A 13340-nucleotide genomic window follows, 5' to 3' on the forward strand; every position below is an offset into this window, starting at 1 on the left:
AATTACCGGGCAGCACACTGTGCAGAGTGAAATATTGGCAGGCACTTGTCTGTGACGGCAGACTTAGTGGGGATGCAGAAGAAAAAAGGTGGGTGGGAGGAGGGTTGTTTACGCTACTTTTCTTCCCCCCCTATACTGTCTTAGATAAGAGGTTACTGGTGAGAGGCTGTAAGAGGACACAGTATCTCCTGAGTGTCACCTCTGTTGCCAGCGATGACAGCGCGAGATAGGAGATGACACTTAGCCAAAGTCTTAGCATGTGAAATGTGGCCCCGTTTAGGTAAAAATCACATCAGTTATCACAGTGAAGATCAGGAGTTACAGTTTGATGGGGATTCCCGGTAGTTTCTTTAGAGTCACACCATGTGCACATAACAACCCAGAGGGAAAAGGTGGATAAATATGCAGAGGGAGGCAGGCTCCATCTCTATATTCTCTGTGGTTCAATGAGTAATACTCCCGAGGCCTCCTGACATGGACCACAGAGCCACTCGCAATAATAAACAATCAGCCATGACTCAGATGCTTTCACTGGAATACAGCACAAGTCCTAATTATTCTCCATTCCCTTCTCTTTTTCTTTAAAGCCTCCTTTACCTGGAAATGCATGCGACACACAACTTCATTCACCGTCTACTTCAGGCATTCAGAGCCTTATGTTTTCTGCTTCCTGCCCATCACTATCAACAAACACGCATGCTCGTACATAACAAGCAGCAGATGACTGGATAACCTTCACCAACAAAAAGCTCTCATCACCACAATCTCATTACTGACTCTCCTAGCAGGAATCCAGTGGGTGTGTTTTTTTCGCAGCGTCTGAGAGCAACAGCTTCTGCTAGAAGATGGAAATCAGAGAGAGAGAGAGAGAGAGAGAGACACAGCCAGTAGCCCACTGCTCCCACATACGAGTGCCGTCACCATTCAAGACTCCTGACATCTGTGGCTGGTTATTGCCAGAAACTTCATATCTCCATGCAGCTGGTAATGACGGGAGGAAGTTCAGTGGGAGATGGAGATGATATGGAGAGTAAGATGAGAGGAAAATGGCTCGACTGGAGCAGAAAGGTACAATACAGACCACTGTACTCCATGCTGCTCTGTGTGAGAGCATATTTGTGGAGTGTGTGGATTATTAATAGACTTCCTGAAGATTTGTTGTTGTGTATTGTGTGAGCCACGTGTTGTATACTCTTATTCCCCTGTGCATGTGCATGTGCACGTGTATGTATGTGTCCATATGGTCATGTTTTCATCTGCAGAACATTAGCTGGACCTCGTTGTGACCTCAAATCGTTCCAGCCTCTCCTCCAGATAACAACCGCGTGACCTTCTGTACGAGAGATGGATTAAAATGGAAAATTTGAGAGAGAGTTTGAGTGTCTGTGTGGGACACGGAGAGATAAGGAAAGTGGAAAAGATCTCTAAAGGAGGAAGTATGGGAGCACAGAGCAGGTATTTCACTCTAATGAGAATAAGGGGCTTTGTCAGTGCGTCTGAGTGTGTGTGGGTTTGTGCGTGTGGGGGTTTAGTGATGACAGTGGTTGGCCATGATGCTGTAAACACAGATACTGTGTCAAGAGATCCTCCTTTAAAAGAAAACACACACTTCCTGTTGTCAGTGTTTGTGATTGTAGAGTCACTGCTGGTAATTGAGATCTGCTGACAGTTACAGCTAACACAAATAAACAGAGTGCAAACACAGTCTGTCCGTACAAACATCATGCAAATGTGGCTGTGTGCAAAACAAAACTTTTTCTTCTTGTTGGATTCTTTTTTTTTTTTTTTTCATCATCTCTGTGTCCTTCCTTCAAGACATATTTCCATTTGGTTTTTCAGACTTCGACACTGAAGAAAAAGAGTGGGCAGGAGACGGAAATGGGGAACTGTTTTTTCTTTAACACTTCAGTTGATTAGCATGCACATTAGCAGACTGAGTCACCAACACATCTCCAGAAATAGCCTTAAAGAGGATCACAGGGCCGTAACACATTAAAACCCTCGATAATTTGCTCTGTAGCAGCAAACAAATACATTTTCTCATTGTCCTTAACCCTGAAACCTATTGATCTCAGAATGGTAAGAGCAAAGTGTTTTTTTTTTTTTAAATATTCATTTGCGATGGGTTTAATTATTCAATTTGACAAAGCTGTCACTTCAGCGGACATGTCCTGGAATTGCATGGCATTATCTCTGTTTTTGGGACATATTGAGTCGCATTGACGCTCGCCTTGAAAGAACAGATTCAGTCCACAGTCCTTTTTCAGCCTTTTGTTCGTCCCTGTTTTTTGTGTTTATGGGTGTTGATGTGAACGTTGGAGAGGGAACCTTGGAACAATTCCTCGTCACTTTGGGCTGGTGAGTTTGTATATTCACCCAAACCATAACTGTTTAAATTACACATCCTTTAACATGGTACACATGAAGTGTGTCACACAAATACATCAACATCCCACACGCACTCTATTGTGGCAGCCGACTGACAGTGGAGGTCAGTCACTCAGAAGCACAGACAACTGAAGAGCTCCCACGAATAGTTCATGTGTACTTACACAACCTACTGTAGATTGTATAAGGACTATACTGTACTATTGTAGTACATTCAGATACAGTACATGTTTATTTTAGAATCAACCATCCTGAACACTGCCTAACACTTCTACCTATACTTCCCTTTTAGAGCTTGAAATATGTGTTTTTAAACACGCACACTTAATTGACTGTGATATTTTGAGTCTATTTGATGAAGACACATTTTGCCTTGAAACTAAGACTCAATCATTTTCTTTTCGTCAAGCATTAACATGAACTACACAAAAAATAACTTCTGCATGTAAGACAAAATAAAGCCAAACAAATTAAACTCAATAGTACCTGAGGACGGGAGGAAAGGGGAGAGCAGTTCCTAAAATAGTGCCTTAACCTCTGTTTCCCCATTTCTTACACATCTGCTAACAGTCAGCTTGTCTTGTCTGCCGCTTGCTGCTTATTTACCCTCGCATGACTCACACAGAGTTGGAGACACACACAGTGAAGGGAGGGTGGTCGGTTAAATTAAAAAGTGAACATATGAAAAAGTAAGGTTCTCTGGGGCGGCAGGTACATTTGATTCCACATGAGTCAGACCTCATATGTGTAATTAACATGTCGATGGTAAACATGGCATGGGGCAAGTGGGACTGCTTGCAGCCTGTAGCTCTTATTCATTTGCCAGACACCCTTCAAGGTAACAAAAAGTTACAACACACGAGAAACAATTTTAAAAAAAATTTGTGAGGTCCATAGGAGCTAGCGCCTACAGTTTTATCGCAACGTTTTTCATGTTAAATATTGAAAGAATTTGCAAATATTGAAAAAAGATGCTTACACACACCAATTCATGCCCAGGTCGTTTTTTCAGACACACTGAATGAGGACATAAAAAAATGATGTATAGTATTTCAATAGAATATGGATTGGGACAGAAAGTAATTGCCCCCCGAGGAAGAATCTCATGACTTACTTTAGTGATCCCATGACTTTCCCCCCAGCAGCACCAGCTGGCCATAGCTGTCACCAGTCTGGTGACATAGCTTTACATGTTCATAATTGATTGGGACCAAATCTGATAGAGACATTCATTATTCCCTTGAGCTGTATAATAAAAGACGAGACTGTATCCACTGGGGTCATAAATGTCCCAACATGATTTTTATCTTCTCTTTAAATGTATGATATTTACAGTTGAAGTACCACATGTGCAATTAGGACTTTTCGAGACCATTGTTATCAATGAAATGTCCCAGGTTGTGAGAACTAGAGATCCTCTATAATCAGTGTTTGTTGTATCTAAATAAACACAACTCAACTATTACAAGTTAACATAAGGCAGTGTTTATTTTTGATAAAATAAAACAGTCTTGGATAGTCAGCATCTAGTAATGCAATCATGAATAAACTGATTGAAATATCTAAATATATTACTGTCTCAAACTATTGTATTTCGTTTCTAAAAAAGAATATATCAAAGAGTCTTGAGAAAGCATTTGCTCATCAATTTCAGCCAAACCATCACTCCTTTCTCCTGCCTGTCATATTCAAGGATATACATTGGGGAAGGACTCTAACAACTAACATATAACACATGCTGCCAGAGGGCCAAAATAAGGCCCAATAGCGGAAGCATTTTTCATCCTTATCATGATTTAGGCATGTTCCTAATGGGCAAGAGCAACATTAAAGGGGCTGGAGGGGCTTGAGAACCATGCAAGAATGGTACCTGCTTCCACAACTGTGAAAGCAAAAAAAAAAAATCACAAAAAAAACAAAACAAAACTGGTAGCAGGACTTCTCAATGAACAAAACTTTAACATGATTATGAAAATTCACAGAAATATCGAATGAAGGAGACTGAACAAATCACCTGATTCTAAGAGCTCGGTGAAACATACATAGAACCTATGACTAAATGTGCATGTCCCCCACAAATCTAACACCTCATGTTACCACTTCATGTATATTAGGCCCCACTCTAAATACAGGGAAAATCCACAAATCAATCCCCAATCTAGACACGAATGGAATGTATCCCATTGAGACTGTTCACCTGGATGGAGTTTTTTCAGTGTAACGCCTGCCAATCAAACTGAACACACAGTCATACACAGGCAGAGCATTTTTACAAAGTGTCAGAGAAGAAGAGAGGAGTAGTAAGGTAGTGAGAACCGATAATTGATGACCGTGTGATTATGTTTATGGGGTTCCTGAAAGTCTATGGCATTTCCCAATAACCCATGCCAAGTCTGTGTTTTGTGTTTTCTCCAACATCCCATTTGTCTTGACACCTTACATATTTTTCCCCTTTTTCTTTTGCTAATGTATTTCAATGCTTTCTTTGGCTTACGTTATTGCTAGGCGTGTGGGGGAGAGGGTTAGAAGATACAGGTGCCAGAAAGTTTGAACAGTCACAGGAATAGATATGAGAATTGTAAGATATTTGGTTTCTGTAATAATGACCTTATTTGATTTGATGATAACTACATTTGTCTTTAGCTGCAAACTAAGGCCTCGCAAAAAAACAACATGATTTATCTAAAGGGGGGAGGGGGGTGTTACCTGAAAACACAGTAGACTCTGCACTTAAGACTCTTTTTTTTTTTTTTTTTTTACGAGATGTCAGAGCTATGACCCTGATGACCCTGACCTGCTGTGTTTTATGATGACGGAAAAACTGTGACCTTTCCGTTGCTGCTTACAGGAAGTGTACACTGTTTTTGGAAAAGAACAAAAAAGGTGCCAATTAAAAATTGTGTACTAAATGTAAACCACATTATAGTAAGCAGATTGAGGGAAGTTTATTCAGACTTGGGTTGATTGCCCGGGGGGATGTCATGATCCAGAGGTTGCTTTGAGTGCTGGGACTAAATTTAGTGCTAACAGTACAATCAAAGCGTCACTGAGTTGCAAAATGGTTCCAAAAATAGCTTTAGCTGGTCGAATACTATGCAAGTGGATGTCATTTTACTATCAAAATAATGTTAATGAACTTTAGAGGGCTTTACTAATGACATGCTGATATTTGCAGCTCCAGATACAGGCCCATGTTGTTGATGCATCATCAATCTCGTGTGTCACTTCCTGCAATTAGTGGAACAAACCCAAGAAGCCACTCTAATACTTGAACTGATCCGCCACTGAGTCATACAGCTCTTGCTGCAATGGCTTACCATTGGTAGAAATGTTCTTTCTTGGGGAACTAAAATCTGCTGATGGTCTGCGAAAAATATGTGTGATAGATCAGCTGGTGTAGAAAAAAGCTGATAATCACAAAACCTTTAAACAGTTAGAAAATGTTTTTTGGCGATAGAAGTAAATGAAATAGCCTTTTCTCAATGGTTCTATTGTATGAATAATTGTTGTGATTGGAATGAAATGATCGAATGGAGTTTTCCTGTCACACAAATCCTTATATAAATCTACACTTGTACTTTAGTCCAAACAACAGATTATGCAGGCTAAGAGTTCACTAGAAAATTAAAAAAATAAAGGATATTTGGCCTGACATATATTTCAATCATTTTAATGTTTTCCTCTATGTCTTTCCAAACAAATGGTTTTGATAATATTATAATTGAATTTCCCTCTGTAATTATAAAGTATTTCTGATTCTAATAAGAACATGGACTTTTAGTCTAATGCACATGCCAAATCTTAAATCCACAGTCTTTTCCCATGCTTTGTTGTATTTAATTCCCTTTTGCTCTCCCACCGTCTTTCCTGTCACTTTGACTGCCAGGGGTCGTATAAAAGACAAATAACACAACTGGGATAAAAGTGGGGAAGCTGTTACATGTGTCGTTTTGACTAAGTTTAGCCATCATTACGACAGTTATTCTAGTTCGTAATGTCAGCGAAGGCGTTTGCAAGCTGTTGTAGTTAAAAGGAATAATTCCAGAGTACCGAAATGAGCAACAAACTGCATTCAAGTGTTGTTGTTGTTGCATTACACAACTTTTATTTATTTGATCATGTTTTAAATTTCTCGTTGATTCTCTTCTTGAGATCTTCTGACTGCAGAGGTATCCTAAGTAACAAATTGAAAAGAGGTGCAAAACTTGCCCCTGCTTTTCCTGCGTCTGTTACTTCTTAAGCCCAACAAGTTAAAGGCTAAGACCTCGTCCCCATTTACAAGAGTATCCTGTTACAGCCTCCCTTCCACGTATCACCATATAACACACAGACGAGGACCTCCCAACCTGACACAACTCCAAGAAAAACAAACACCTTTATACTTTGCACTCAAAACTGTGGACATATTGATTCTTAGATTACCCTCAGATAAACACAAATACCATCAAGTGGAGCGCACTTGTTTTACAACTACTCTGCATCTCTGGTGTTGAACATCTGGCTTTCTACTGCAACTCCGGCCAGTAGAGAGAAGAGAACTATCCATGTTAAAGATGTTGCCAGAGGCCTCTCATAAACTCAAAACATTGGAAGGTTGTTCTAGATACAGTCGGTTGTTTCATTTTTAGGGAGCTTCGGTAGTTCTTCTCACTCTGGTATAAATGTGAAAATGTGGTTTCTCTATATTTTCACCCCAGGATGGGAAAGAAGAACTGAGCAAACAGGACTAATCTAATTATTAGGTTTGTTTTGAGCTACAATTTCTATGGTGAATACATTCTTGACCTTGGCACTTTTGTCTAAGGGTGCCATTGTTTTAATATATATATATTTTTTTTAGCATGAAGGAAAAAAAAACGTTTGAGTTTTAGATTATAGAACATATGGGAAACCACCTACAGCTTCTCTGAAACAAATGTCAACCTCTCTGTTTGATTATATTAACTATTCCAAGTAAGCAATTAAGTAAAAAAAAAGACTATCTTTAGGATAGCATAACATCGGCTTAAACAATCTGATTTTACTTACCCTATACTGAGTGTTAAAGGTCTATAATGGGGTGAACTCAATAGGACAATGAAAAAAACAATAATGTTGAATGGCATGTTAAAGTGACCAGTGAAAAAATTTAAAGTGACATGTGTGAACAAAGAACAATTCCGATAACCGTACCACAAGACTGACCAATTACAACAGAGCAGATCGGCCATCCAATCAGATCAGACTTGGCACACGTGGAGACCCTGATGCAGGGGGATTCTAAGCATTATAAACTAAGGCAGATGAGACGGGCTCCATGGAGCGTCACTAATAGAGAACATTACCGATTGTGAGCGTACTTTAGTATGAGCATAAATTAAACATATATGAACCCCAAAAAGGGCATAACATGGGACCTTTAACTTTATACCTTCCTGCAGTGATGTAAAGGTGAGCCCTGTGTGGGTTAGTGTACTGTGAAACCCCTTTTGGGCATGTTAAAACAAGACTTTAAACTTTCAATCAGGGATTGTAATAAAATATACTTTTTCAGCCTGATACAAAATCATTGTTTAATCATTTTGTGTGACTTGATATAACTAGGCAGGAATGATGTTACCTGCATGTATGGAGCTAAGGGCTAACACTCCACACACAAACAGACAAGGTGAAACACAGATGCGGATGTGCTTCCCTTCCTAAGCAGCTGTCTCTTTCTTTAGGAAGGATGACATGATTGGTCTGCTCCCACTGGAGCCAAAGCATCTGGCCAGATGTGACAGAATAAAAAAAAAAAAAAGAAGCACTTCAGGTCATAACAATACAACACTTTTATTGTGAATATATTATATTTGCACAATAATCAACACCATATTATAAACATTTTTCTTCCATTTCATTTTCTCTTTTATACAGTAAATAGTATAAGTGTACAAATGTATACAAAATTTATTCAGGCTAGTCAAGATCCACAAAAGAGTAATTCATGTACAGTATTAAAGCACAATCAGATATCGGAGGGAAACTCACATGCCTGCACATAGACACGGGACCCCCCCTCCCCCCCCGGTAAAACACAAGTCAACACGCGACTTTGATAGACAGGCATTTTCTGAACACTCAACACCAGCAGGTCACCATGAGGGCCAGATGAAGAAAACTGACTTTAACTTTTAAAATGTCTAAAACTAAAATACTTGTGTGATCTTAATGACTGTTGATAAAGTAAGGCAATGTAAAGTTACCACTGGTAATAGTGTTAGATCTCTCCAACAGGCCCTGATGCTGACCCTGGGCATAAGCAGCGTTCAAACACAGAACAAGCTTTTCCCATGACATTGCAGCGTTTGGACACTGAGCTTTCAGCGTCTGCTTCACAGCACTTATAGAGCAACACAAAGAGGAAACAAGCATAAGGAGGAGAACATTAAGGAGAAGAAAATTAAAGAAACAGTCAATTTATAATGCTGATGTCATTCAAAAGTCATCCTGGCTCCTGAGTCCAGTGATCAAGAAGGGGTGAAACAAGAGCAATAAAGAGAGGTGTCGGAACACAAGCTCAAGTCTGGTTTACGTTTGTTTGGACCACGGAAGGAAATTATATTCCTCTCTCATAATCAAAATCTATGACGTTTGGGCCAACAGAAAGTTCAATAACTGCAGCAGATTTGGCCCATTGCACAATATATCAGTGCAAGGGCTATCCTCCATGCTATGCATTAGCATAAGAATAGCATACATGGTAGGAAAACAACTCAGGTGCACTGCTTCATTCAGATAACAGACTGAGCTACTATGTAGGCACTGGGGATTAGATGCATCAACTGAAGTTGTCCAACCAAGCACAAATATATTTGAGTTTGTCAGATCCTACAACATTTTGATTTGCACGTGTGCTCTCTGAAAAAGCTGTCTCCATAACTTGAAAACGGATGAACACCTACATCAGAGGAATATCTCAAAATAAACCAGCCTGCAGAACTCTGCCGTAGGTTGCGTTTACTGTATCAGTACTGTGTGGAACTTTGGTGTCAGAGTGTTGTCTTTAGCTCTGTACTGAGCACATGCTGCTACAGTGCAACACCCATCTAGTCAGAAAATACTAGTTGTTTTTGAGTAAGAACATAAAAACAGAGATAAATACATAGGTACAGTACATTCAAAAACACACAAACAGAAGGGATATTCTTATTAGTTGCACTGGTTGCCAAAATAAACGATCATTACAGCATAATGATTCATACGCAATAAATATAATAAGCAACAAACGATATTGACAACTACACAAATCAACGCTGTCAGTGAACATACAGTCTTTTAATGATATTCAGTTGGCATAGTGGGACAACTCTACAACCTCCGCGAAAAAAATTAATCCGAGAAACAAATGAGGCAGAATTAAAGGGTTTGGTTAGCTCTTACTCTTGCACCATAGGAGAGTGTTAATGAGTATATCATGGGAGTGAGTGCAGCTGAGCACAGTAAATGTGTCTCTGTTTTTGGAAATGACGAGGAGGAAATGCATGAGCACCCTTTGGCATTGGAAAATGGAAATGCTGATAAAATGTCTCATTGCACATATTCTCTATACATCCTGGATGGCAGAACTGGAGTGTCTTCTGGCCTCTCTTGAAATGAGATGATGACGGAGGAATGTGCATGTGTGTATGTAGGGGTCATAAGTGTTGCAAAGATGTGGAGAGCCACAGGAGCAGTAGTTGAAGTCCAAGCATTGGCCAAAGACACGGGCTTAGACAGGTCCCGCCTCCACAGTCAGAATCATCCTCCTATTGGAGAAATCAGCGGTTAATAGCTGTGACAGTTGTCTGTTACCTTTTCCGTCTGTCTGCTCTTCTTCTGCTAATGCAATAACAGTTCATGATCATATTGCACTTTGGAATACTAAATTATTGTGAGCCTAGATTCCTGAGCCAGTAATGCCAGCCAATGCTCTTTTGTACATTATCATGTGAAGCTGACACAAAACATCAATAACGGGCAAGCAAAGAATGTGGTCAAAGTTCGGAAAATAATAGCAACCCTTGTTTTCATATGTTTTAACCAGCACTAATATCGGAGTTACTCTGTATTGGCCAGTTCAAAATTGAAGGCAAATAAATTCTACAGAAACATCTTTGTGGAACCGTAACAATTGTATGTAGCTGTTTGAAAGATTGCAATCACAAAATATATTCACTGAAGTCTCTAATAGAACTCTAATAATGACAGAAAAATACCTAATTCCATCTCTGGTAACTGTGTGTATGCACATGTGCCTGTTTATAGCAGTTGTAGGTTTTTTTTGCAGTTGATGGGAGTATTCAGGATGTCCATGCCTGCCAAAGGCCTCAGACAGAGGTGGGAGTCTTCTGTATTCAAAGGACAGGAAAGCCATGTGGAGCTTCCTCTGTTTACACCGTTGGCAAAATGGACTGGCCTGAACAGAAACTGTCTTCCTATGAGGAGTTGAGCCAAAAGTAGAACGACAGATGGAAAGAGGAAAAGGGAAGCCTACTTTTTCACTGTTCGTCTACTTCCTCGGCCAATCCTCCCCTTCCCTTTGCTTCCATGCTCAGCCTCTCAACAATACAAACATGCAGCCAGATGAATTAGTGGCCTTCTCTGTGTCTGATCTATGCCTTCGGAACACAATGAGAGTCTGAGTTCATAGAGTTTTAAGAAATGCTTATTGCAAATATTTGGAAGTCTTATAAACTGTTCACAGTTTGTCGGTGATGCAATGATCTCACACATGATTTATCCACCTAGCCCTTTTGTTTTACTGACGTAAATACAATACATGCACTTTCATTAGATCTTTTCCATTCTGCGAAAATGCTTTTGATGATACTGGAAACCTTAGAGTACTTTACAGATTAAAGCAAGAACAAATCCAAATGTGCTTACATACTTATGAGATATTTTTTTGGTGACAAAGCACTAAGCAATGGTAATTAAAGATGTGATGGTTGCTGATTAACTTATGCATAGTTATGTGCTGCTATTATTGTCGTGTGCTGGTGTAGAGCTATTGCATCCAATTGATGAAACACGTTAAGCTGCCAAGATTCAATATGCTTTTCATCAGTCGGGATGATAAACAGGAAGAAAAAATAACGTAAAGAAAGGTGTTAATAAGATGCTGCATTACATTGAGGAGGTAGCCATGCAACCATTAAAAAAAAAGACGCCAACATGAGAGAGCACATGGAAATAATGTGGGATAGGTGAAGCGTGAATTCTCGTCAAGCATTAATATTCTAGAAGTTCCCCAACAAAGACTACAAAAGAACCATTGAAAAATAAATGTTCATTTTTCATTAAACCAAGCAGCTGTGAGGATCTGCGAACCAGCAGTGCCTGGATTGCCGTTGCCAACAACACTGCAATGAAGGAGGAACAGTTAAGATGTAATGTTTGTAATGATGCTGTGTGAGGACACTGACCCTGAACTCAGCACCAGAAAGAACAAAAGAGGTGAGGGGCTCAATGCAGAACATTTGCTGATTGGACACAAGGGCTCATCCTAGCCGACAGGAGCAGCAGCCAATGGGATGCAGAGAAACAAAACAAGAATGAAAGAAGAGTAAAAAAAGAAAAGAAAGTGTAGACAAAAAGTTGAAACTGCATGCAATAGTAATCAAATAATAATATGAAGGAAATGATGAAGACAAAATAAACTAGGTGGATCAGAGTGGAAGATCTGGAAGTTGGCAGGCCCATGAATCTCTTTACAGAATTCTAATGAAAAGCAGATATAAACTGACAGGCACACTGTGAAGCCTCGCTAATGGAGCTTTTTTCAACTATATTATCTGCACAGAACCACATGCGGTTGCCTCTTACATTTTCGTTGTTGTCAAAACACACGTCCGGCCCTTTGCGATATCTGGGGTTCTGAGCCAGCTCACATTGATCCGGCCCTTCAGCTGAACAAACACTCAGGAAAATCTGAATGATCATCAGCAGTGCACTTTTAACACTTTACACAAAAACAATTAAATGATGTACTGCTGACTCTTCATTTCCTCTGCCAGAAAGCCCAATCTAGTTCGAAGTGATCAGCCTTGGGTCAAGACGACCTGATTATTTGTGATTTCTATAAACTGTTTGAGCGAGAGATTAAAATCAAACAATTCTAAAAAGGCAGCAAGCCTTGAACAACAACTTCACAATATGTTTAACCTGGTTGTCAGCCTCTGTCTGTTAAATGGTATCAGAGTATTTGTAGCTAGGAGCCTTCATTGTGACCCCAGGGTAAACTCAATGGGTGACACCTGTGCTGTTACACCAGAAGAAAGCTGCTTTATATACTGTAGGCGCATCTGTCAAACAAGTATCCTGAAATAATATCAGTCCACTCTGTATGCATATAATTATATAAATATGATACAAATTGTACACACCCATACTTGTAACCTTAATTCTACCGGATGGCAGCACACAGTCCAGATAGATTTAAACAAAGAAATCTAATCTGGTAGTAATGTGAGACAGGCTTTCATATGCCCTGCATCTGGTTTACTGTTCACCCATGAAAATTCAGGGTGGACCTACTGCGGAGTCCTTAACCGTGTGTCGTTGCGTTGTGTGTTTAAAGCCAGCTGTCAAAAGGATGATGGATGGAGGGCTAGAGAAGGAAGTGTTGGTCTATGTTTGATTTTATTTTTTTTTAACGAGTTGAGTGGAAGGATACAGGGTTGTTCAGCCTGTCGTAGCGGTCTGGGGTCACACGACAAACATGTTGCCCTGGCATCAGTGATCAGGAATACTAGGTTGGTGTATGGCAGCTTCTCGGCACGGTACATCCTAGAAAGCAGACAAGGCAACGCAAACACACACACACATAGAGGTCAACACTAAACAGTATTCATATAGAATCATACCAATGGATGTTACTTTATATGTAATACAGACATGTGCCCACATTCATACCTTTGCTCTACTTCTGGGATTGACTTTATGGGAGTCAT

The 13340-nt window shown here is 39.8% G+C and overlaps 1 protein-coding gene across 2 annotated transcripts in view; it reads right to left on the minus strand.

The window, feature by feature from the left end:
* Positions 1–8183: 8183 nt before the first annotated feature.
* LOC306825432 (voltage-dependent calcium channel subunit alpha-2/delta-1) overlaps positions 8184–13340 on the minus strand; it is a 60725-nt gene continuing 55568 nt past the window's right edge. Inside the window, exons 37-40 of one of the 2 annotated variants that reach the window (XM_079346197.1) lie at positions 13064–13176; positions 12214–12296; positions 11814–11893; positions 8184–10154 (exon numbers count right to left, since the gene is read on the minus strand). In XM_079346197.1, coding sequence (XP_079202323.1) covers positions 10118–10154; positions 11814–11893; positions 12214–12296; positions 13064–13176 — 313 coding nt within the window. In that variant the 3' untranslated portion in view covers positions 8184–10117. The remainder of the gene's footprint in view (positions 10155–11813; positions 11894–12213; positions 12297–13063; positions 13177–13340) is intronic. The other variant, XM_079346198.1, reaches the window with a different exon arrangement.

This window comes from Symphodus melops (genome assembly GCF_947650265.1).
Source record: "Symphodus melops genome assembly, chromosome: 6".
NCBI lineage: Eukaryota > Metazoa > Chordata > Actinopteri > Labriformes > Labridae > Symphodus > Symphodus melops.